Source organism: Grammomys surdaster, unplaced genomic scaffold, assembly GCF_004785775.1.
Source record: "Grammomys surdaster isolate TR1022 unplaced genomic scaffold, NIH_TR_1.0 255, whole genome shotgun sequence".
Lineage (NCBI taxonomy): Eukaryota > Metazoa > Chordata > Mammalia > Rodentia > Muridae > Grammomys > Grammomys surdaster.
Genome location: NW_021604696.1, coordinates 7,100,238 through 7,125,066, shown reverse-complemented (window position 1 = coordinate 7,125,066; position 24,829 = coordinate 7,100,238). Strand labels below are relative to the sequence as shown.

The window sequence follows — 24,829 nt, the reverse complement described above, 5'->3', positions numbered from 1 at the left end:
CACCTGCACCATGCTCACCTGCACCATGCTCACCTGCACCATGCTCACCTGCACCTGCACCATGCTTGCATGCACCTGAACCATGCTATTTTTGCTTCTGTGATACTGTAGTAGAGTTTGGAATCAGATGTGGGGACCTCTAACATAGGGATTTTCCCTCAGGACTGGCTTGTCTACCTGGGATCTTTTATGCTTGTATATGAACATTAAGAATTCCTCTCTTATCTTTATAAAAAATGGAATTATAATTTTGATTGGTACTGTGTTGAATCTGTGAGATACAGGCTGCAGTGGTCTGAATAGGAATGGCCTTTATAAACCCCTGTGGTTCATCATAGGGAGTGGAATTGATGGAAATACAGTCTTCATAGATGAAATTCTTGAAAAACATTTAAATACCCAGGACTAAACCAAGCAAAAGAGCTTGTCTTAGTTAGAGTTACTATTGCTGCGATAAACACCATGACCAAAGCAAGCTGGGGAGGAGAGGGACTTTGGCACCCAATCACAGTTCATCACCGAAGGAAGACAGGACAGGAACTCAAACAGGGCCAGAACCTGGAGGCAGGGGCTGATGCAGAGGCCATGGAGGAGTGCTGCTTACCTGCTTGTTCTACATGGCTTGCTCAGACTGCTTTCTTAGAACCCAGAACCACCAGCACAGGGGTGGCCCCACCCACATAGACTGGGCTGTCCCCAACAATCACTAACAAAGAAAATGCCCTATAGGCTTACATACAACCCAACATTATGGAGGCATTTTTTTTTAATTGAGGCTCCCTCCTCTGAGATGACCTTAACTTGTGTCAACTTACGAGAAAAACACCCAGCACAAACTTCTACCGTATAAACTTCCAGACACTGAAGACAAAAGGATCTTTTGTGCTCCTGGGTTGACAAAATGAATATTGTGAAGAGACTATGGTACCAGCAGCCATTTAGTCAAATTCAAAGGAGACTCATATCTAAAGCACAAAAAGAATACTAAGATCCAAACACCAAAACCAAAAAAAGTCAACCAATAAACCTACAGATGAACTGAACAGGGTTCTCAAAGGAAGAAATACACATGGTAAATGAGTATTCTTAAACGCATTCAACATTCTTTGATACAACAAAGCATAAAGTAAAACTGATCTGCAATTTCAGCTCCCGTGAGGTGGTGGAAAGGGGAACCGGTCACTGCTGGTGGGAATGTAAACTGAGGCAGCTACTGTGGAAGCCAGAGAGGAGGTCCCTCAAAACACTGAACTAGGACTCACACGTGACTCAGCTGTGCTACTCCTGGGTACACACAAAGCACTCCAAGTCAGCACGGCTCAGAGACACTTGACAATCCATGTTCATGGCGGCGCTAGCCACAAAAGCTGGAAAACGAACTGGCCCAGATGGCCATCGGCAGCTGCACAGATGAAGCCGACGTGGCACACATACAACAGCAGGATTGTACTGTCCCCTTAGGGACTTTCCACCCTTCCATATCAATTTCCATTTCTAGCCACCTCAGGCTTGCTGCTTCTCTCCAAAGAATTCCCTCATTTGTGCACCTTGGGGTGGCTTATTCTGCTTGAAAGGGGAAAAAAAATCATGACTTTCAGGACAATAGATGCAACCAGGGGTCATTATAAACAAAATAAGCTGGATTCAGAACAAAAAGTACTGAAGGCATTTAAATGCATTGTGTGTGTGAGTGAGTGGGAGTGTGTGTGAGTGTGTGAGTGTGTGTGTGTGTGTGTGTGTGTGTGTGCTCACCCATGTATAGGACATGAAAATAGAAAAGAGAGCCAGGAAAGGAAAAAGGGGGAGGGTAAAAAAGAGAAAGCAATATAATACTTGTGACATGAGAGCATAGTGGGGACTATCTAGAGGGAGGGAGACCAGCGAGGGGGTAGGGTGGGGGTAGGGTGAGGGTTAGGTGGGGGTGGGGTGGGGGTGAGGTAGGGTGGGGGGTGGAGGTGGATAAATAAGAACAAAGTATGATACCACATTTGTGGGAAAATGACAAATGAATGAAATCCATTACTTTGTGTTCTAACTTTAAACAAAAGAAATCGGGACGTGTGAAACTAGAAATAATTATTGGGTGTAACAAAGGAGGGTGGGGAAAGGAGTAAGAGAAAGAAGGGTGAGAGCTACAGAAGAGACGCACCCGAACAAACGGAAAAGACATGCACTGCCACCGGCTGAGGGCCAGAGATTTAAAACAGCACACGCATAATTAAGGCACTCGAAATCAAAATGACATAAAGTAACAAATGTTCACAAGGACACAAGACAATTGCACACTGTTAGTAGGCACAGACAGCAGTGCCACCACCGTAAATAAACAATGTGGAGCCTCCCCAAAAATACAAATAAAATTACCATATGTGATTCAGAAATCCCACTTTGAATTACAGACCCCAGATAACGAAAAACAGGGAGTCAGAAATGTATTTGTAAGCCCAAGTTCATGGCCACATAATTTACAATAGTTGCAAGATAAAATTGCCTCCAAGCTGGGCAGTGGTGGCACACGCCTTTAATCCCAGCACTTGGGAGGCAGAGGCAGGCGGATTTCTGAGTTCGAGGCCAGCCTGGTCTACAGAGTGAGTTCCAGGACAGCAGCCAGGGCTATACAGAGAAACTCTGTCTCAAAAAACCAAAAAAAGAAAGAAAGTAAAAGAAAATGCCTCCATAAGATCAGGCTACACGAAAGCCTATAGGGCATTTTCTTAATTAGTGATTGATGGGGAGGGTCCAGTCCATTGTGGGTGGTGCCATCCCTGGGCTAGTGGTCCTGGGTTCAATAAGAAAGCAAGCTGAGCAAGCCTTGAGAAGCAAGCCAGTAAGAACACCGCTCCATGGCCTCTGCATCAGCCTCTGCCTCCAGATTCCTTACTGCTTTTGATGATGAGCTGATACATTTCACTGTGAGTGAAATAACCCTTTCCTCCTCAGCTTGCTTTTGGTCATGGTGTTTCATCAAAGCAATGGTAACATTAAAACACCCCAGAGTCCAGACGACTATCATCAAGAAAACAAATGTAACGAATTGCTGTCGAGGGTGTGGTGAAAGAGAAACCTTATTCCCTGTTGAGGGGGAGTATATACTTATGTGCCCAGTATGGAAGACTGTGTGGAACTTATCCAAAAGACTAAAAATAGGACCAGCATGTGACCCAGCTATATCACTCCTGGGCATATACCGCAAAGATTCTAATTCAGCATACTGCAGAGATACTTGGCCACCTATGTCCATTGCTGTCCTCCTCATGATAGCTAAGAAATGCCCATAATAGACATATTAGACACATTGACATAATAGACATATATATGGTGCCATTTTATCCAACCACAGGGAATAATGAAATCGTGACATTTGCTGGGAAATGGAAGGACGGGTGGAGCTGGGAATTGTTGCATTAACTGAAGGCACCCAGACTCACGCTTTCTCTTACACGAAGACCCTGCCTTTTTAGCGACTGTATCTGTGTGTCTACATGTGCAGGGGAATCACGAGAAAAGAGAATGGAAGCAGGGGAGGGGATGGAGGAGAGCCATGAGAAAGTAGGCTGGGCAAAAAACGAAGAACGTATAAAAAGGCTATAATAAAGTCATTTTAATGACAATTCAGCATCCACTTAGAGCTGAAGAAATGGAGATCAAATCCCCAACATCCACATAAAAGTCTGCTGTGGGCAAGAATACCTCGTAACCCAACCATTGAGGAGGTATAGACAGGAGGAATTTTGAGGGATTACTGGCCACCAACCAGCCTTTAAAAAAAAAAAAAAAACAAAAAAACAAAAAAGCAAGCTCCATGCTCAGTGGAAGAAGCTCCATGCTCTGTCTCGAGGGAGTAAGGCAGAGAGCGTCAGAGCAACACACGCTGGCATAGAATGAGGTGCATGCATGCAGAGTAAACGCTGCACATACAAACACGCACATGAATGAACTTGACTCCCTCCCCCTCTGTTGTACGAATGCAGGAGTAAGCCAGAGGCCAGCAAGCTCCAGGGACCATCCCGTCTCCACAGCACTCCAGCCCAGCAATTACATGTACACAGCCCTCTCACCTTTTCACACGGGTGTTGGGGGTAGAAGTTGGCTCTCTTTGTGCATGTGCGGTGAGTGCTTTACCAACTAGGATTTTTCTATGGGTCCAAAAAAATTTTTTTTTAAGTCATAAGAAAAAAGATTGTTCCTTTAAAGAAGAGCGATCACATCATGCTAAGTGAAAAGCAAAGGGAGAAAGTCAATCACAGGACACATGCTGTCTGAACACATTTTGTCTGTGTAACAGGCAAATTCAAGAATACAGGAGGAGAATGGTAGTTGCCAGGGGCTTCGGGAGGAGGGATGGGTGCTATGGATTAGGTGTAAGTCCAAAACCCACCTCTCAGATTCGATGGTGTTGCAGGTAAGAGCTTTGGAGAAATGATTATGTCATGAGGGCTCATCCTGTATGAATGCAGGAGGGCTCATACATAGGCAGAGAGGGGGCTTGACAAGAAAGACACTTGCCACCAAGCCTGATGACTCAGATATGATACCCAGGACCCATCTGGCAGAAGGAGAAAACCTTCTCCTGCAAGTTGTCCTTTGACCTCCAAATGCACATTGTGGCACAGGTACACGTACACATGTACACACACACACACACAAATTCAATAAAATATTTTTTAAAGAAAGAGAGGTTTGAAGGGAGCTCTGTTTGATGTTTCATGCTCTACCGTCTCTTTAGCCAAGTCAGGACACAGCACCATTGTCTCTGGAGAACCCAGCAGCAGGGCACCATTTTGGAAGCAAGAAGTTCATAAGACACTGGGTCTGCTGGCACGCTGATCTTAGATGGCCCAGTCTCCAGAACTATAAGAATCATGTTCTGTTCTTTATGAATATCCAGGCTCTGATGTCTTGCTGTAGTAGCTCAAACAGAATAAGACATGCACAAGTCATTGTTTCATAGGTGCAGAGCTTACACTTGGTCAGACAGATGAGATTCTGGGAGCTGAGTAGTGGTGACAGCTGTCAGAGTGAACATTCTTCATGAAGCTGAGTTGTACCCTTAAAGATGGCTGTCTGGGCAGTGTGCGTGTGCATGTGTGTATGTGTGCCTGTGTATGTGCACGTGCATCTATGTGTGTGTGTGTGCACATGAGTTCATGCACACATGTATGTGCATGTGTATATGTGTGTGTGCATGTGTTTATGCATGCATGTGTGTGTATGTGTGGATGCATATGGGTGTATATATGTGTATGTGTGTATATGTATATATACAGGAGTGTGTGCAAGCTCATGTGTGTGTGCATGTGTGTATTCATGTGTGTATATTTGTATGTATGTGTACATGCATGCGTGCATGTTATATAAACATATCATAATATATAATATATATTATAATATATAATATGCATAAAATATATAATATATAATATATTGTAATATATATGTGTATATATATACATATATATTACAATTTTAAAACTATGCTTTTTCTTGGCTGCAGGATGGTTCTTTTGTCTTATTTTTGTTTTGTTTAGTACTGGGATAGAGGAAGAAGGACCAGACTTTAAAAAACAATTATGTCTAATCCAAAAGTAACACCTGGAACTTTCCCTCAGATTGGCAAGTGGGTTCTCTAAGTAGCACTTGTATAAGTCTTCCCTTGAAAGTCTGTTTTCCATCCAAGGAAGATAAAATTATCTCCTAAGGAGTCAGACTCCACCCACCCTGTTGGAGCTTTGAGAGGCTGATACTGAAGTTCTTGTTGCAGCTGGTGTGGTGAGGACCAGAAGGAACCACAGAAAAGAGGTTAAAGAGCTGCCCCCCTGGAGCCCAGGTAGAATTGGAAACTACACATTTTCTAAACCAAAAATTGTCTGTCAACAATTTCTGGGCAGTTTTTGAGTAGAAGAAGCCGACTTTGAAACGGTGGCATTTCTGGGGCATTGTGATGGATAGACAAGATGGCTTATTTAGGACCTGACACCTCCCTCCCAAACCTGGAACACATTATTACTAAAATGGAGGCATGCCAAGCATTTCATTCTTAGAAAACATTTTTATCTGTACTTTAAGTTGTCTGTTTCCAGGGCTGGGAAGATGATAGCTGTGGAAATGCTAGCTATGTTTCCTAAGTTACCTGAGTACCAGGTGCTATAGTTCGTATGTGACTCCCCAGGGCAACGAAACGGATTCAGGACTTGCTAAGATGTCCAAAGGACTAGCCCTCATGAATGAGTTAATGGCACTGTTGAGGTTAGTACTGTGAGGGTGGATTTGGTATGAAAGCAAACCTCTCTCCAGGCGTGCCTTTCAACTGTCTTCCCTGGGAGGATGCAGCCTTAAAATCCTTCTTTGTGCCAGTCACATTTGCTCTTGGATTTCTCAGTTTTGGAACCCACAAGCCAAATACATCCCCATCCACTATGAATTGTTCGGGTTCTCAGGTGTAGCAGCAGAAACAGACTGGGACTCCAGGGAATGCACGGGTCAAAACCAAGCCCCGTTAGTCACAGCTGACAAGCCTTGGGGAGCTGGTGACAGCCCATGCTCTTGCCCTGATTGAAACCACCCACAAGTTCAATTTCTGTTGCTGTGATGAATACCATGACTGGTAGCAGCTTGGGGCCAAAAGGGTTTATTTTATCTTTAGAGCTTAAAGTCCATGATGAACGGGAGTTAGGGGAGGAACTTCAGGACGGAGGAACACCACCAACTGGCCTGCTCCGCGTGGCTTGCTCAGCCTGTTTTCTTATATAACTCAGGACCATATGCCCAGGGGAGGTACTGTCCATAGTGAGCTGGTCCTCCCACATCAATCATTAATCAAAAGACAACTCTCCGAAAGCTTGCCTACAGGCCAGTCTGATGGAGGCAATTCCTCAATTGGTGTTGTCTTCCCAGATGACCTGCTGGTATCAAGTTGACAACAAACAAACAAAAACTATCTAGTACAATTAGCACCAATCATTTTCTGTAATTATCTGGACAGGTCCACCTCATGATCAGGAAGAGGTGTTGGTTACAGAGAGCTGAGTGCAGTGTTCTATAGAAATCTCTCTGGGCTACATGCTCTGTGACACAAGGAATTTGCATATGCAAAGTATATGTCAGATACAAGCTTTCTGACCTGCTATCCTGACATTATCTCCAGCTTACCCATTAGCTGATGGTGCAAAGGTTCTCTCATGAACCTTTGCAATGAGGACTCTTGTGCTTCTTTCCTGTATCCAAGGAGTCATCCCTGTCAAGTATCAAAACTAGAAGCCTCTTTAATATAACTACAATTGAACAGAAGGGTAGGGGCAGAAAATGACTCTCTTAGACTTGTGAGTTATTTTTCTCTTGTTGTGGTAAAAACACCATGACCAAGGCAACTTATAGACAGAATGGTTGGTTTGGGCTTAAGGTTTCGGATGGATAAGAGTCTGTCATCACCATGGTGGGGAGGCTGGCAGCAGGTAGGTATGGAGCAGCAAGCTGAGCGCTCACACCTTAAACTCTAAGCAGAAAGAGGAAACTGAGAGTGGAGAGGGTGAGCAGGAAGGATGTTAAAACTTCAAAGGTCAGTCAGGCAATGGTGGAGCATGCCTTTAATCTCAGCACTTGGGAGGCAGAGGCAGGTGGATTTCTGAGTTTGAGGCCAGCCTGGTCTACAGAGTGAGTTCCAGGACAGCCAGGGCTACACAGAGAGACCCTGTCTCAAAAAACCTAAAAAAAAAAAAAAAAAAGTCAAAGGTCGCCCCAAGTGACACACTTGGAAACAAGGTCACACCTCCAAAGCCTCTCCAGTGTCACCAGCTGGGCACCAAGTATCCAATTCCCCAAGAATATGGGGAATTTTGCATTCAAACCACCAGTTTCTAAATACTTTAGATGCCATGCTGTGCCATGTAACAGACAGGACCTCCCTTCCCTCCTGTCTTTACTCAGTGGTATTTACTCAGAGCATTTTGCCATTTAATTGGCCCCAAAGGAATTCCCCATTCGTGGCTTTCAGAGTACACTTCCATTACTGGTGCTCTGAGTCACAGTGCTCTTCCTCCATGGTTCTGTGACCTCATTCACTAGACCACATTCCTGAATGAAAAATGAGGTTCCCTCAGCCTCCATAAAAGTCTCTGTTTAGCCTTGAACTGCACAAGGGCAGGCTCACCCAGCAAATACTACCTTCAGCACAAGAAACACAGAATGACCGAGAACTGCAGGGAACACACACACACAAACACAGGTGCAGTCTCCCTGCTAGCCCAGAAAGCAGGGTGGCTCTGCCTAGCTCGGATCTAACTAACCCCAGCAATAGCACGGCTAGGGCCACATCTCTAGAAGGTTCCCATGTCAGTAAGCATACGTCCCTTAGACTGTTTCCGTGAGCGATACATTTAAAGCAGTTTCTAGACAGACCCATTCACTATGAAATCCCGTTGAGTGCATGCTCGTGCCACAGAAATGATGCGAAAGATATGGGCGGTCCCTGCTTTGTCCTTTATTTCCAAGCTGTATTGCAGAGCACTTGACTAAGATTATACGTGATACTGCTCCCTCGGGATTCCAGGTACCTGGAGGGAGTCTCCCTTTCAGTTTCCTTGAATTCCAACTCATGGAGCTGTCAACGTCTTCCGTGGAAAATGCAGAGAATTCTAGACACTCTGTTCTCTCGGCAAAGGCGTGGAATCTGAAACATGAAATGAGTTTTGTATCAGGCATGTGCCTATCAGTTCTACCAGCCAATTCGCTGTCTTTGGTGCTCTAAATCTTGATTTATTTTGATTGGTTTTCTCAGAATTGGGTCTCACTAGTTTCCTCTGTTCATCCTGAAATTCTGGCCTCAAGCAATCCTCCTGCCTCCACCTCCCAAGTATTTGGGACTACAGGTACACAGCTCTCTGCCCACTGCCAAGCCTTTTAACTTTAACCACATTCTGGTTCCTCTATGCCTTGTCTTGTCAGCTCCCATAGTCAAGAGCCAGGCAGAAGAGGCATCTCAGTGGGTAGTATGTGTGTCTATGCAAGCATGGGGACTGAGTTTGGATCCCTAGCACCTACATTAAAGCCAGGCGTGCTAGCATACATCTGTGATCCCAGCACTGATGACATAGGGACAAACAGATCCCTGGAGTTTGATGGACAGCCAGCCTAACTGAATCAGTGAGTGTCAAGTTCAGTGAGAAGCCCTGTCTTAGAATATAAGGTGGCGCTGGGCAGTGGTGGCACACACCTTTAATCCCGGCACTTGGGAGGTAGAGGCAGGTGGATTTCTGAGTTTGAGGCCAGCCTGGTCTACAAAGTGAGTTCCAGGACAACCAGGGCTATACAGAGAAACCCTGTCTCGAAAAACAAAAAAAGAAGAAGAAGAAGAATATAAGGCGGCAAGTGACTGGAGAAAACCCAGCATTGACCTCTGTGTATGCCTACATGCACACAGGCACACATGCACACATGCACACATACACACATACACACATACACACATACACACATGCACACATGCACACATGCACACATGCACTCATGCATACATGCACACACACAAGAATGATTTGAGATTTTCTGTGGTGGTGTGGCTTCTCATTATTTTAATTAGCTCAGCCAAATGGTGTCTCCTGATCCTAGGAAAATGATAATTTGTGAGGTTTTGTCTCTAAGTCTCTATCACACCAACACGGTTTTGATGGCCCAGGCATCAAATGAGGGAGCCCACTAACAGCCATTAGCATTGATTGGCTGAGTGTTAAAAGCTGGGATACAGACAGCATTGACTAGTTTGCTTACTGCTGAGTGGCTTCAGTCAACTGTAACTCAGCAAACACATACTTCCCCGGTTTTGAGCTTAAGAGCTAATGCAAAGAATTCCTGTGTGGGCAAGTTTTGGGGGCCTGCCAGCTCAGAGTGTGGTCCAAGGAACATCAGCAGTGTCACCTGGGAGCTGGTGAGATTCAGAATCCATCCCAGGCCCTGCCTGGACCTGCTGAGTCAGAGCACGACTTTAACAAGATCCCTAGAGGATCCGAGTGTACGGTAAAGCGGCTGCTGGTGTGAGACAGGGTGATGGGCTTATCTCTTTCTTTCCCTTTCTTTTTCCCATTTCTTGGCAGTGCTAGAATTGGAACACAGGCCCTCACGAACACCAGTTAGGCACCCTGGGCTACATCCTCAGTCCCTAAATTGTACTCCTGAAACCCCTTAACTGTAACCCAGAATGTCAAGTGATAAGATGCTAGCTTCTGATTGACAAAGGAAGTCTTAGGTGCTGCTCAGACACCTCCTCTGTTTGTCACTGCTAATTGTCTCAGGGAATCCTGAGAGACCACTTGGAGCATGTCTAAAGTGGTGAACTTAAAGTAAACTAAGGCGAACTAAAAGTGGGAGTGGCCTCGGAACCCCTGGACTGTGGAAAGTTTGTTGTTTTCCTAAAGAGCTCCAGGTGAAGCAGCCATAGTGACTTGGTGGCAGTGGACAAGACAGCCTCATATCTGTGGCCTGTTCAGAGGCCAGGACACCAGCCTTGCTATGCCCGTGTCCCATAGGCACTTTCCAGAGCAGAAATGTCCAGCTCACTCCCTTTGATGACTGCCTCTGTGTGTGTGTGTGTGTGTGTGTGTGTCTTGGGAGTGGGGGTAGGGGGTAGGAACAGATGAGGTCTGCTCTGGCAGGCTCTGAACCCCAAGTGCCAAGGCCTTGGGTGCCTGGAACTTGCCACTCTTTAATCTCTTCTGGAGATTAGAAAAGACAACAGGGTAGAAGTATCCTCTAATGGGGAGAGGCACCATTAAGAAAGGCTCTTTGGAGAATACTGCTAGCTCTCAGCACCCACACCCACCGTGGTGCTTCTACACAAACACAACCTTGGAAACTGGGTGGGGAGGGTAGGAGGGATCTGTCCAGCTGAGCCCAAGGCCCAGGCAGCCTGCAAGCTCAGACCAGAAAGACATGCTGTGTCCAGTTGGCTAATCATTGTACCCTAGCTGGGCCCAGCAGCCCAGGGTACAAAGTAAGAGCAGACAGTATGTTGTGTCTGAGTCCATACGACAGCAGGCAGGAGCACCAAGGCCCAGAGTGTGCGGAACATGGCATGTCTCCACCTGACTGTTTTATATAAACCCACCACCGTGCAATGGATGAGCTGAAAGTCAGTAACAGAATCAATGCGACCTGTAGCATGCTGTTCCCTGAGCACTGAACCTAGGAGAGAGGAGGCAGGTACAAGCCAGAGAAGGGATCCTGCCAGCTGTCTTCTCTCTACCCTAGAGAAAGAAGACGTCCCACACCCCTTTTATGTATTTGGATACACTCGGGATGCCAAATTCAAAGCCTTATGCCTAGTGATTTCAAACTTTCTGAAAAGCTTCTAGGGTGGTGAACTCAGACTCCCACCTTGGGTCTTGTTATACAGGAAGAGTCCTGACCCTCTTCAGACATAGAAAGTCAGGATTCCTGGGGCCATGGGATTCCTGCATTTCTACCAACTCTATTAGGCAAACCGGAGAGTGAAAAGGTGTATTTCCAGCCGGCCTTTGGTGTCAATAAAGGCCAAGTCCAGGCCTCCATATCACCCACAATTCCCTCTCAAAAAGCCTGTATGTTTCAAAAAGTCTGGCTATTGTGAACAGTTGCCGAGAGCTAGGGGCTAGAGTGATCTCCAATCGTCAGACCCTGGCCTTAGAATGGCCCTAAGTGGGGAGCCCAGTTCTTGTTATCTCTAGGAATTAGCTGACTGAGAAGGCAGCATCTCCAGTCTGCAAGACTCCAAGAGAGCAATAGAGAAGAACTGTATTGATGCATGACAAAGGAAAGGCTTTGCAGACCATGATGACTATACCACAACATAGTGGGTAAACATCTAGACTGTAAGTGGACCACCCACTCTTTGGCCCTCTCAAATCCATCATCTGCCTACCTGCTGTGGGTCTTGGCGCTCAGATCTTTTAGGAAGGCTATGGTTTCTTCTCCTCTGGCGTTGAAGGACACTGTGCAGACTGGATATGGGATCTCCTGAACCCTCTTTACTAGAAGCTTCTGGGACTCCTGAGGAACATCCCCCACCACAAAGTAGTAAATGGCTTCGATCTGCAAGACAGAGGCGCCAATGGCAGTGGCTTATTATTACCCCCATACACCGCAGCCCTGCACCAGACTCAGCAGCAACACATTTTCTGATTGCTGTAGAAAGGAGAGGACAGAAAGAATACAAGTTATGCTCAGCGCTCTGTGATGACACTGGGAAGTAAAGTTGGCAAGCGAGTCATTCAAGTGTGTCTCTTTGTGGAGTCCTTGGGTGCTCCACAAAGAAGAATGTGGTTGACAGATTCTGAGAGTAGCTGCCTCTGAGCCCACAGGTACAGAGACAGGAGAGGAAAGGTTGTTTTCAAGCCAAGAAGCAAAGGAAGTTTGGGCCCAGCTAGCCACTGCCAGCAGGGAGCTTATTATTATTCACTTCCCAAGGTGGTGCTAGAATTCTATAGCACAGACTCATCCACTGTCATCTGAGTCAGGATGCAGGAAAGAGGGTGTATTCCCAGCTGGTTCATCCTCTGCTCTTCTCACACTAGGGAAACACATGGCTGGGAGGCTAAGACTACCCTGACTTCATGGGATGTCAGGAAAAGGATGCGCCTGCCTGGTCCTAAAGAGAATGGGGAATGGGCAGTCCATGTCAAAAGCAATACACAGGCACACCCACATACTACACACACACACACACACACACACATACAACACACATACACACACCACACAGTCAAATATACACACTGTATACACTGCACATATGGACACACCACATACCATAACACACACAACTAATAAACATACCACACATCACTCACATACACCAAACACAACACATACACTACCTACCACCCCTACATACACATCATACTACATAGACACACACTATAGCTCCTATAAAGACTATAATACACATACAATACCATATACTATACTACACACACACAGACACACACACACACTCATACATATACACCACACATACACACCATACCCCATATCTACTACACACTATACCCATTCACACCATACATACCACATGCAACACACATACACACCACACACATACTACACATCACGCTCACAAGAAAAAACATGTAGGACTGTCTTAATGCCAGTGATTGAGACTACCTTTGCTACAGTGACATGTTCATCTTGAGCTAGGGATTCTGGAAGATGTCTACTTGACTAAAAATGTGTTCTTGTTGTAATCAGAGATATGGAAAGCCCTCCAAGGGAGACCCAGGAGATGCGTCTGCAATGGCTCCACTCTTGTTCTTCTCAGGATTCTGCCTCCCTGACACGAATGCATTCTATGAATTCAGGTGAGTGACCTATCCTCGGTGTCTTCAAATGTCAAAAAATGAGACAATACACTTTATCCTTGAGGGCTTGGTTGTAAGGGTTAAGTAAATACATACTAGTATGTATTTTACAGAAACCTCTGAAAGTACAAATCTAAGCAAGCCAGGAATATTATACATCATCTGAACCTGTCCCTCAGAATCCCCTCAACTGATCCCTTCCACAGAGAACGTGGTAGGTGCCTCAGCAAATGTACTGTGTGGGTGAGAAACAGGCTTCACCTTCTCCTTAGAGCCTGTCCTAGTTAGGGTGCCTATTGCTGCAATGAAACACCATGATCGAAAAGCAAGTTTATTTGGCTTATACTTCCACATTGCTGTTCATCACCAAAGGAAGTCAAGACAGGAACTCAAGCAGAGCAGAAATCTGGAGGCAGGAGCTGATGCAGAGGTTATGGAGGGGTGCTGCTTACTGGCTTGCTCAGCCTGCTTTCTTATAGAACATAGAACCCAGAACCACTAGCCCTGGGATGGCACCACCCACAATGGGCTGGGCCCTCCCTCATCAATCATTAATTTAAAAGATGTCTTACAGCTGGATCTAATGGAGGCATTTTCTCAATTGAGGTTCCCTCCTTTCAGATAACTCTAGCTTGTGTCAAGCTGACATAGGACTAGCCAGGATGGAACCCACGATTTATTTATGCTTTAATCTCAACTCCTTATGAGATGAAGCTAGCTAATAAATGTTTCTCCCTTACCTTAAAACCTGGTGGAGAGGGGACAGACCCATGGTTAGTTGCCCAGTTGGCTAGGAGCCTATGTCTGCAGCAGACAGAGCATACTTGCTATCCAATGGGATGGGTAGAGCAGGGGTAGCCAAGGGCCCAGGCTGGGAGTTACACGGCCAGAGTGAGAGCCCAGACAAGACTACTTCAGCCACTGCCTCCTCCAACAGGCATGGAAGAGCCTTAACTTCTCCCATAGTTTTTCCTCTCTAGTCTGTCAACACTAACTCTCAGATCTCTAAAAAAAAAAGTAATCACTAGGAAGCGAAGTCAGGTGAGTGTTGTCACCCAGTAGAGTGTTAGGTTGACTGAATTGTTTTCTTCCAGCAAATACATTCCAGGCTGTCCTGCTTCCTGGTGTAACATAGGCCTTGTGCCAGGTGTCCATACGAGGCTTCTGCTTTGGGTCATGGTGTTTCATCACAGCAACAGAAACCCTAACTAGGACAGGCCCTAGAGCGATAGTGATTAAGGCTCCTGTGTGCAACACTCCTCACAAACATTTCCCGCTTACATCTATGCCCAAATCTAACATAGGAATAGCCTCTCATAGGCATCTAAAACGACACATCACCCAAGATAGGGAACAGAGTATCTTATAGGGTCTGTGAGATCAAGTGACAGATAAGGACTGTGGCGGTTTGACTAAAAAATGGCCCCTGTAGGCTCACAGGGAGTGGCACTATTAGGAGGTATGGCTTTGATGGAGGAAGGCTTTGAGGTCTCAGAAGATCAAGTCAAATCTAGTAGGTCACCATCTCTTCCTGCTGCCTGTAGATCCAGATGTAGACCTCTCAGTTACCTCTCTAGCACCATGTCTGCCTGCACACCACCATGCTTCCCGCCATGGTGATATGGACTAAACCTCTGACCTATATATACCCCAACCCTGATTGAATGTTTTCCTTTATAAGAGTTGTCATGGTCATGGTGTCTCTTCACAGCAATAAAAGCCTAACTAGACAAGGACCTAGAGATGGAGAAGGTTGTGCCAGAAGTCTCAGACAGGATACTTCAGTGCTCTGGCAATGGCCCAAGATACTGAAACTCTTACGCAGAAATGGTTTCCCCTGGAGATGTTATTTATCTGAAAACTGCACTGGAGCGCTCAGCCAAAAGGTCCTGCAATTTATTCCACATAAAATAGAAAGCTAAGGGGCTGGAAAGATGGCTCAGTGGTTAAGAGCACCAACTGTTCTTCCAGAGGTCTCGAGTTCAATTTCCAGCAGCCACATATGGCTCACAACCATCTGTAATGGGATCTGATGCCCTCTTCTGGTGTATCTGAAGACAGCTACAGGGTACTCATATACATAAAATCAGTACATCTTTTTTTTTTTTAATAGAATGGTAAAGTTTGGGGAGATAGTTCAGTCAAGAGGGTGCTTACAACTCAAGCACAAAGACCTAAATTCCATCCCCAGCATCCTTGTAAAAACCAGGCTCGGTGGTGAGTGCCAATAATCTCAGTGCTGGGGATACAAAATTGGGGACCCTTGGGGCTCACTGAACAGATAGTCTAGTCAATAATAGAGCTCTAGGTACAGACACACAGGTGGCACCTTCATGTCCCATTTCATGGCAACCTGCATTCTGCCCAGATGAAGAGACCTCAGCATCTTCCTGGCATCAGATATGGAAGGAAGAAAAGGGAAGAATCAGACAAGGAGCAGTTGCTTCTACCCTGACCTCCTTCTCTGCCACCGTCCACGTCGGCTCTCATCCCAAAGCCTCGGGCATAAAGTCTTCCTCAAGAAGCAAAATGGAGATTAGCAGGGAATCCAGCGAAGACTCTGCCTCTCTTTCCATTCACAGTAACACTGCATCATTTTAAGTCAGCTCCATATCTGGGGACTGAACTCTTGTTCCTCCTCACCTCTCTGACAGCCCTTTCCTTGTGTGAACCACTTATGGTCAGTAATGGGATGAACTCTAGTTGGCTTCTCAGATGGCTCCTAACAACTGGGCCATCACTTACTATCTGCCCTTGCAGGTTCTAGGGTCTGAATTCCACTCCTTGTTCCCACCAGAGTCCTGTAAGGCTTAGCAGGCTCACCTGCCTCGCCCAGCACCATTCATTTCTCTTTGATTGAAAATAACAAACCTCAGTTCAGTGTCACATGTTCAGGACCAGAACTACTTGGACCTACGCCTAGCTCCCAAACTCAACCACACTGACAGTATTTCCTTTTCATGCCTCTGCTGTCTAAGAAACATCTCAAGATCCCTGGTTAGGCATCGGCAACGCAATGGAAAACGTTTACACTTGTCCAAACTGCTCTGGGGAAGCAAGTGAGATGACAGTTTTACAGACCAACAGTCTGGCATCAGGAGGGCAAGCCCCTCTTGGGATTAAAAAAGTCTATCTTTAATTCACTCATTTACTCTCCCTGTGAATATGATTTAAAACCTAAATGAGTGCCTACTGGGTACACAAAAGAGAGGCTGGGATAAACAAACACAGAAGCCCAGGTGTCCTGAGGGGCAGGTGGTCCCTAAAACCAGGAACGAAACTCTTCAGGACATGGACAACCAAGGCCCTGAACTCTGCTGAACAGCCCTTTCTTGCCCAAAGACCCTTTGTAGTCTGCATCTGCAGATTTCCTGCTGATACTGTGGAAACCTGTGCTGCCAGCACAGCTGGGCTCTGAGGAACCCAGGCCTCACCTACCAAGCATTTCCTCAATAGCTTGCAGGCTGCCCTCTGTATGAACCAGATCTTTTTGCACAGAATACAGTGATAACTTAGACTTCAATTGTGTCTGCAATTGCTAGTATTGGAGACACGATTTAAACAGACCCCACATTCTGCCAGGGATCCTCAGAGACCCCAAAGCCCGCCAAGGCTCATTCTCACTCTTACAGGTTCCTAAGTCCAGCACTGAATGCAGCCAATGGCTTCCTCCACTCGTGGGCTTCATACGATACTGGCTTCTATGTTATTTTATTTTTGAATATTGGTGTCTATGGGTTTCAGGGCCCAAGGATGAAGGAAGACAACCATGTTGTCATCAGTAGGAAGGGTCTATGTGGTTATAGTCACTATTCCAGGTGTGTTGGCATTTAAGATTTTTCTATTCCTAGCAAACTACATGAATAAACTGGAACTCTCTGGGGTGGTTTTGAGAGGCATGGAGCAGAGGAGTGGGACCTTAGGGAACCGGTCCACACACACGCACACTGTGTTTTACTCTTACGAGACATAAAGTGTGCACAAGACAGATGTGTTTACTAGAATTTTCCTTGAGATCACCCACAGGTGAGGCTATCGGTGGAGGACTTCTGTGATCCGTATATGCTTTGAATTTGCTCTAGGCCACAGGTTGAATGGGGTGGTCAGTACCTGCCAGCACTTTTCTTGGTTCTTCTTCTAAAGGACTCCCTGGAGCTCACTGGGTTGTTCATATTTTCTAAGATTGGGATGAACCCAGGGGGAATAAAGGAAAAAGCAAGGCCATCTGAGGATTGGAATCTGATCAAGTCTGGCCACCTGACACTGGCCAGAGTCAGCAGTGATCAATACAGTCAAGCCCACACAGAAAGAACATGCTTGTATGTACATGCACATACATGTACACACACATGTACACACACACATGTACACACACACATGTACACACACATGTACGCCCACATACTTGTACACACACATACATGTACACACACATACATGTATACACACACACACACACACACATATACACACACATCCAAAGCCTGGGAAACATTCTGTTTTAAGTGCTTAGTAAAATCCGAACACTTGGAATTTTGCAGATGTCAAAACAGACTTGAAAGGCCAAAGAACAAAGTGGTTTGTATTTGGTTCTTCTTTAATGAGAAGCACGTGTTCAGCTGGCTTTGTGAGGAAAAACCAAAGAGTTCACAATTTCAGATCATCACCTTCATACTGGTAAACTTAGACTGGTGGCCAATGGGGGTGTGCCAGCATTAATTTATTTGTTTGCTTATTTTGTAAAGAAAGGAGTCCTGGATGAAGTTACAAAAAGATTGGAACCTACAGAGACTCCCGTTTTCCAGAATAGAGGAAGCAAGTATTTAGCATCTACAGCTCAAAGGCAAGCCTACTTCCTCTCCTCCCTCCCCCCCCTCCTTCCCCCATCCTCTTCCCCCTCTCCTTCCTCCCCCACCCCCCAGCTGGCTATGGAATCCCTCCCACCCAGAGAAATCCCTTGCCATTAAATCATCCTCTTAAAGAGCCTCATCACCAGGGTCACTCAGAGAAACAGACCTTGTGGCAGAAGGAGACACTTCTCTCGGGAGAAGGGTCATTATCAAAGGTCCCTATGGAAAACCGAAAGCCAGTGCATCCAAATGCATGGGGGGCCATACAAGTTTCATTTCTCTGACTGTCATAAAATAGCTTGACAGAGATCAACTTATAGGAGAAAGTCATTATTTTGATCCATAGTTCCAGGTTATAGCCCCTCACTGCAAAGAAGTCATGGTGACAGAGCCTGAAGTAGCTGGTCATGTGACATCCAGAGTAAGAACAGAGACAAATAAACTTATGCATGCTCGCTTGCTTGTGCTTGGGTTGGTTTCTTCACTCTTACATGGTTCAGGGCCCCAAGCCTAGGCAATGGTGCTGCCCACGGTGAGCTGGGTCTTCCCATATCAACTAAGACAATCCCCCAAAGACACAGCCATGAGCCCAATCCAGTCTAGACAATTCCTCATTGAGATTCTCTTCTCAGGTGGTTTCATGTTGTGTCAAGTTGACAATTAACGCTGACATCACACAAGGCTCATCGACTTGAATACACATAACAAACCCATCTATGAAACGAAGCAGCTGGGAAAGATCTAGAACATGGGTGCTAGGGAAACTCTCTTTGGGGAGTTTCTCAACCTCTGTTTCCTATAAATGGAGACTTCTTTCTCTAATCAGCACAAGGGCAGGAATAGAACTAATGTGTTAGAGATTTACAGTCTGGCCACAGTCCTATGTCTTCTCTTTGAACTAGCTACATAAGGGTCTATCATTAGGTAGGCCATACTAACCCTGCAGATGCTTAGGTCAGCTCACTAGGCAGGTACGGGCAGCCCCATTTTGGTTGCTCCAACTCTGCCATCACCAAAGCCATCACTGAAGCCTGGAGTTCACTTCTAGACTGACCGTGGATTCAGGAGTGGATGGAATTATGCTTTGGGGACTGTGCTGATTAGTTTTGTCAACTGGTCACCATCTCGAGTCACTGGGGAAGAACCTCTCAGTGAAGGACTGTCCAGAGCAGGTTGGCTAAGAGTATCTCTCCCTCCCTCCCTCCCTTCCTTCCTCTTTCCCTCCCTCCCTCCCCCCTCTCTCCTCTGTGCTCCCCGCCCTTGACTGCAGGTGCAATGTGACCAGCTCCTTTGAGCTCCTACTGCTATGACATCCCCACTATGATGACTGTAACCTGGAACCATCAGCAGAAAATAAACCATCCTCCTGCCCAATTGCTTTTGATTGGGGCATGTTACCATAGCAACTGGACAGAAAACTAAGGCAGGTACCCTCAATGACAATGCTTGAGTTTCCCTAAGAAGCAACTAGGAGGAGGCCTGGATCAGCAGTGTGGAGACACAGAGAGTATAGAATTAAGCTGGAGGCCACCTTAGTGACCTGGGCCAGTTGTGGACACACTTACCGTTTTGTCTTGCCCAGCTTCCAGCAGAGTGTCCAAGCAGCTAACCTCTCCCACAGTCATGGGCTCAAAAGTCATTTTCTCAATCCAACTGATGGCAGCGGCTATGGAGTGTTCAGTCACAAGGATGGCATACTCCTGCCATTTCACAGGCTCTTCAGAAACCCTGAAAGGGATCACAGTCACCAGACAGTGATTAATGTCAACACAGGAGTGTTGGCCTTCAGTGTCAACCGGAAGTCACCTGGGCAAGAAGGGAAACCAAGCTGCCAGGTCTCCGAGAGTCATTGAGAAAACATGTGAGCCAGTGCAGACATGTCTGTCCTGTTGGGGAAAGTCTATCGAGGATCTAATACCTAATGTCAAAGCACTGTGACCTCCTGCAGGCATGGTGACCAGGAGACATAGCTGGAGTGGCATGGGACAGACAAACAGGTACAAGTGTTAACTGGTGCTTTAAATACATTAAGAGAGGGGCCAAGGAGAAGCTCAGTTAGTAAATGCCTGCTGTCCAAGCATGAGGACCCAAGTTTGGATCTCTGGTATCACATAAAAAAAGGCAACCACATCAGCATACACTGACATCCCAAATGTAAAGAGGCAGAGACAGGAATATCCCTGAGGCCTGCAGGCCATTCAGCCTAGCCAATCAGAGAGCTCCAGGTTCTGTGAAAGACTGTCTCAAAGAAGGAAAAAAATATAAAGTAGAGAGTGATTTAAGAAGACACCTCTGGTCCCCACACATGTGCACACACATGTGCGCACACACACATGTGCACAGGATCGTGTACACATATGCACGAATACTAGGAGAAACTATTTTCATTAACAGGATCGCTAAACTATCTTCTATCAATAGTGAATTTATAATAGCACACTATTACGGCTTACAGGTTGGTAGCAACTCACTATTTTAAAATTTATTCTTAGTGATATTGTTTTCATTGCCCTTTCGGAGCTTGACCAGTCATCCTTCCTGGGTCAAAAATGGTACTGTTTTAGTTCAGCAGGATGTGTTTTAAAATCCTTAGGACATTTGTTTAAACCGTTTATTTTAGAAATGACTGAAGGGCACTTTCGTCTCAAAAAAGAGGAACCTTTCGAATCTAGTGTGTTTATAATGTCAACCAAATTGGCTTACTGTCACTAATGCTCCCATGACACAGGGATAGTTGACTCATACGTGTGTCTCCTTAGTGGGGCCTCTCTGGGTAGAGAGATCTGACTGAGTAGCACATATGCTATAGTAAACAATCCAAGAAAGCAAAGGCTTTGTGCATATCGAAACTCAGATCCTTCAATAACACATTTCTGTCAACACCGCCCACAAAGGTATCCCCTATTTAGATAAAAGTGCATTTATTCAGTTGAGAAAAACTCAGTTAAGTGCATTTCCCTCCACCCGCTCATCCAGATGTTTCTCGTCAAGGAGGCTCAACTGTTGATGAGGCTGAGAAGTTAGCACTGAAACCCACATTCCTGTGGCGCCAAGAATCCATAAATAATCAATCATAAAACTCTACTTGAAATTCTAGAACGGTGACCACCTGTTGTTCTGATTAGAGGGGTTTAAACTCATAGGAGAGGTCATTGTGTGTCACAAATTCAGTCTGGAAAAGGCAGCAAAAGTTGTGGCCTTTAATCTCAATATCCAATCTAAAACGAGACTTACAGCTTCAACTCACACACATATACACAAATAATATAGTTATTCATATTCCCATGTTTTCAACCTGCCAGTAGATTGAAAAAAAGTAGGTTTCTAAATCTCTTTTAACACCAAACCTAAGGTGTCCTGGGAAGTGCAGATAAAAGTTCCCTGAGATGAATAATAAATTCATCGTGGGTTTTCTGCTGAAATTATATGTTCTATCGATTATGATAATCCTCCTCCCTTGCCATCAGACTGACTGTGTTAGCGCTGCAACTTAACTCCGAAGATGAGACATTCCGCAGAGACAAGTGTTTCCACTGGGAACTCACCATAGGATGTTGAACTTGGTGATGAGAGCCACCTGCTCCCTGAGGACCATTGTCAGAGCATCCCGACACAGATTGAGCTCCTCCATCAGAACATCACTGAGATCCAGCACTATGGTGACTCTCTGTTCCAAGATAACACCAAAAATCTGCCGGCTCCCACTGGTGAGCCAGTCCATCCGCTGCCTATAGCTCTCCACTGCTTGTGTTAAATAATCCACAAACTGGTAGATCAGCTCTGACTTTGCTGTCAGCTGAATGGAAATAAGGATAAAAAGTTAAAAAGAATAATAGCAAAATAGGTAGTTGGAACCTCAGTTCCAGTGACACAGCTGGAGCCACTATCTAGAAAGGATTCTGTAGGTGCCCTTCAAACCCCACAGGAGCCAGGAAGGAAATTTCAGCCTCTCAGATAATGAGATCTCTTCAAGCTGCAGCACTCAAAATAAAATAAAATAAAACTTCTAGGTTGTATCTTATTTTATAATATACACAGAATACCAGAAAATGGCCAGGGGCACTTTTAACAAATTGAGTAAAAGAAAGAAAAACTAGCCAAGACAGATTTACTTTTTAAAGTCCCATTAAAGAGTTTTCCTATGTAAGAAGACGCTGCAAAATATTTCTTCAAAGGTCTCCAAAGTCGCTGTGATGCTTTGAGTGAACCTAGGACTTTCCTGCGCATGCTCAACAAGTGCTTTTCCACTGAGCCACGCCCAGCCCCTGCCATACCTCAAGGCTTCTCTAAAAACCTCACTTCCAGAACCCTCGGCATGAAACTGTGCTGTGGGGCTATTTTCTACAAAGTGGAGGAGGGAGGGGGATTTAATAATGGAGCTGCAGGGATTCAGTCACCTGTGCTCGGTATGGTGGGTTTTTTTTCTCCATGATACAGTAGCCATTGAGTCCCTCCTGCCCCTTTGAGTAACCCCTATAAACTCTGGTTCACTGAGCTAGACCTAGATGGACCCTTTCTTTGGTCCATCATCGGTGCCCCATCTGGGTTTACGCAGATGGTCGCTCCTGTTTCCATCAACCATGGGAAAGTCACAGAAAGAGCTCAGGGGATGTGGCAGTGGATTTATGTGGGCAAAGGCATCTCTGCTCTGTGGTGATTTTAATATGGACCAGTTAAAAACAGCTCTAGTTCACCAAACTCAGAGGTGCAATTTTTAAATTAGTAAATACAGTCAGCCTTCCCACCCACAGGGTCGATATTCTCAGATTCAACCAACCTAGGGTAGAAAATATTAAAAAATGAACTGCATGGATACTGACTATGAACGGGTTATTTGTTATTCCCTAATCAAAATGATGTAAGACGTAGTCACACAGCGTTTATATTGTGTTGGGTATTATAAATCATCTAGTGATAACGTATAGATAGGGTTTATCCAAATACTGTGCTATGCCGAGTATCTGCTGAGGGTTGGGATGGATACTAATTGTCTACTTGACATATGGAATCAGCTGAAAACAAGTCCCTTAGCACTCCTGTGAGGGATTGTCTTGATTGGATCATTTGAGATGGGAAGACCCGCCCTAAATCTGGGCCACACCTTCTGCTGACAGCCCACATGAATGGATATAAAGAAGGAAACATTTTCCTTTTTGCCTGCTTGCCCTCTCTCTTACTGCTAAGTTCTTTATCCTGTTGTTGAGGCATTCCTTTGCTGGTGTTAGCGCCTACTTCTTCAGGAGTACAATGGAGACTGAAGACAAGCTGCACTCTAGCACCAGACTGGGACACCCAGTCTCCTGGACTGAACAACTATGAATTATCGGCCTTTCCAATGGGAGGTAGTCATTATTGGGCTAGCTGGAGCACAGTCTGTGAGCCACTGTAATAAATCCTCTTTTAATAGCTATGTTCATTCTACTAGTCCTCTTCCTTTAGACAACCTCGACTAACACAGGGATCCTTGGAGGGCCCCCTGCAGATTCCTAGGGAGTAATAGTCCCAGTGTCACTCAGAGGTATATCTCCAACAAGATTTCGGACTCCAGCTGTGCATTGGTGAATTCTCCACCTGCCAGCGCTACCCCTAGTCCCACCTGGCTCTGGCAGGTAAGAACAGCCTCCATTTGTCTATTGGGTGACTTCAGAGATTACTCTCATACTGGCTTTTTTCACCATCATTTTCAAAATACAGTACATAGAGGTTTTTCTTCTTAGGGAGAGCGCTCTGCACTCTTCTCCTTCAGGCCCTGGGCTTCCTTCCCGAGCTGCTCAACTACAACTTCATCATTCTGTCACTGCCCAAAGAAAACCTGAAATGGGAATCCCTCTGGCCCCTGGGATCTGTTGTTGTTTGGGGGAGGGGTTGTTTGTTTGTTTTCATTTTTCAAGACAGGGTTTCTCTCTGTAGCATTGGCTGTTCTGGAACTCACTCTGTAGACCGAGCTGGCCACGAACTCAAAGATCTCCTTGCCTCTACCTCCCAAATGCTGGGATTAAAGGCATTCACCACCACCACTTAGTCCCTAAGATCTTAATGTGGCCGCAGCCTCTTTCCATGCGACTGAGAGACCTCTGACTTACGTTGTATAGCCTGCCATCTTCTGCTGTGTAGAACTGTTGGAATAGGCCATCAGCATACCGAGAAGCCACGGGTCTTCTCAAAGAAGTCACATAATCTGTATTTTTATAAAGATAATCAAAACAGTGTATCAGCAAAGATTCTTTTGTTTGTTTTCAAACATTTTTCTCAGTAATTTGTAATGCTTTGTATTCTGTTTTAAGTCATAAAGTCTTTCCAGGAACGATGACAAACATAAGTGCTTATGGCATGCAGAAATCTTTGAAAGGGTGACAAGGTGGGGCTCATTTTCAGGTTCTTTCATCTAGAACAATTGAGGCAAAGTTCAAAATCACAACATGAAAACTGTGCTTAATGCCTGAAGTCTTACTGAAGGTTTGAACTTAATTCACAAAACTTGATAAAACCAGTGACCAAGCATGTTACTCACCCTTGTAATCCCAATACTTGGGAGGTGGAAGCAGGATGAGGAGTTCAAAGCCAGCCTGGGTTAAATGCATATGAGCATTTAAATAAACCAAAAATATGGTCGTACACATGCACACACGGAAGCACACCTGAACACACAGGAGCATT

General features: G+C 45.4%; 1 protein-coding gene across 1 annotated transcript in view; it reads right to left on the bottom strand.

Annotated features, from left to right (window-relative positions):
- Positions 1 to 24,829, bottom strand: part of Vwa3b (von Willebrand factor A domain containing 3B) — a 165,828-nt gene that overhangs the window by 117,085 nt on the left and 23,914 nt on the right. The window contains 5 exon segments of the mRNA XM_028775375.1: positions 8,550 to 8,665; positions 11,888 to 12,057; positions 19,738 to 19,900; positions 21,718 to 21,968; positions 24,256 to 24,350. Of these exon segments, the coding sequence (XP_028631208.1) occupies positions 8,550 to 8,665; positions 11,888 to 12,057; positions 19,738 to 19,900; positions 21,718 to 21,968; positions 24,256 to 24,350 (795 nt within the window).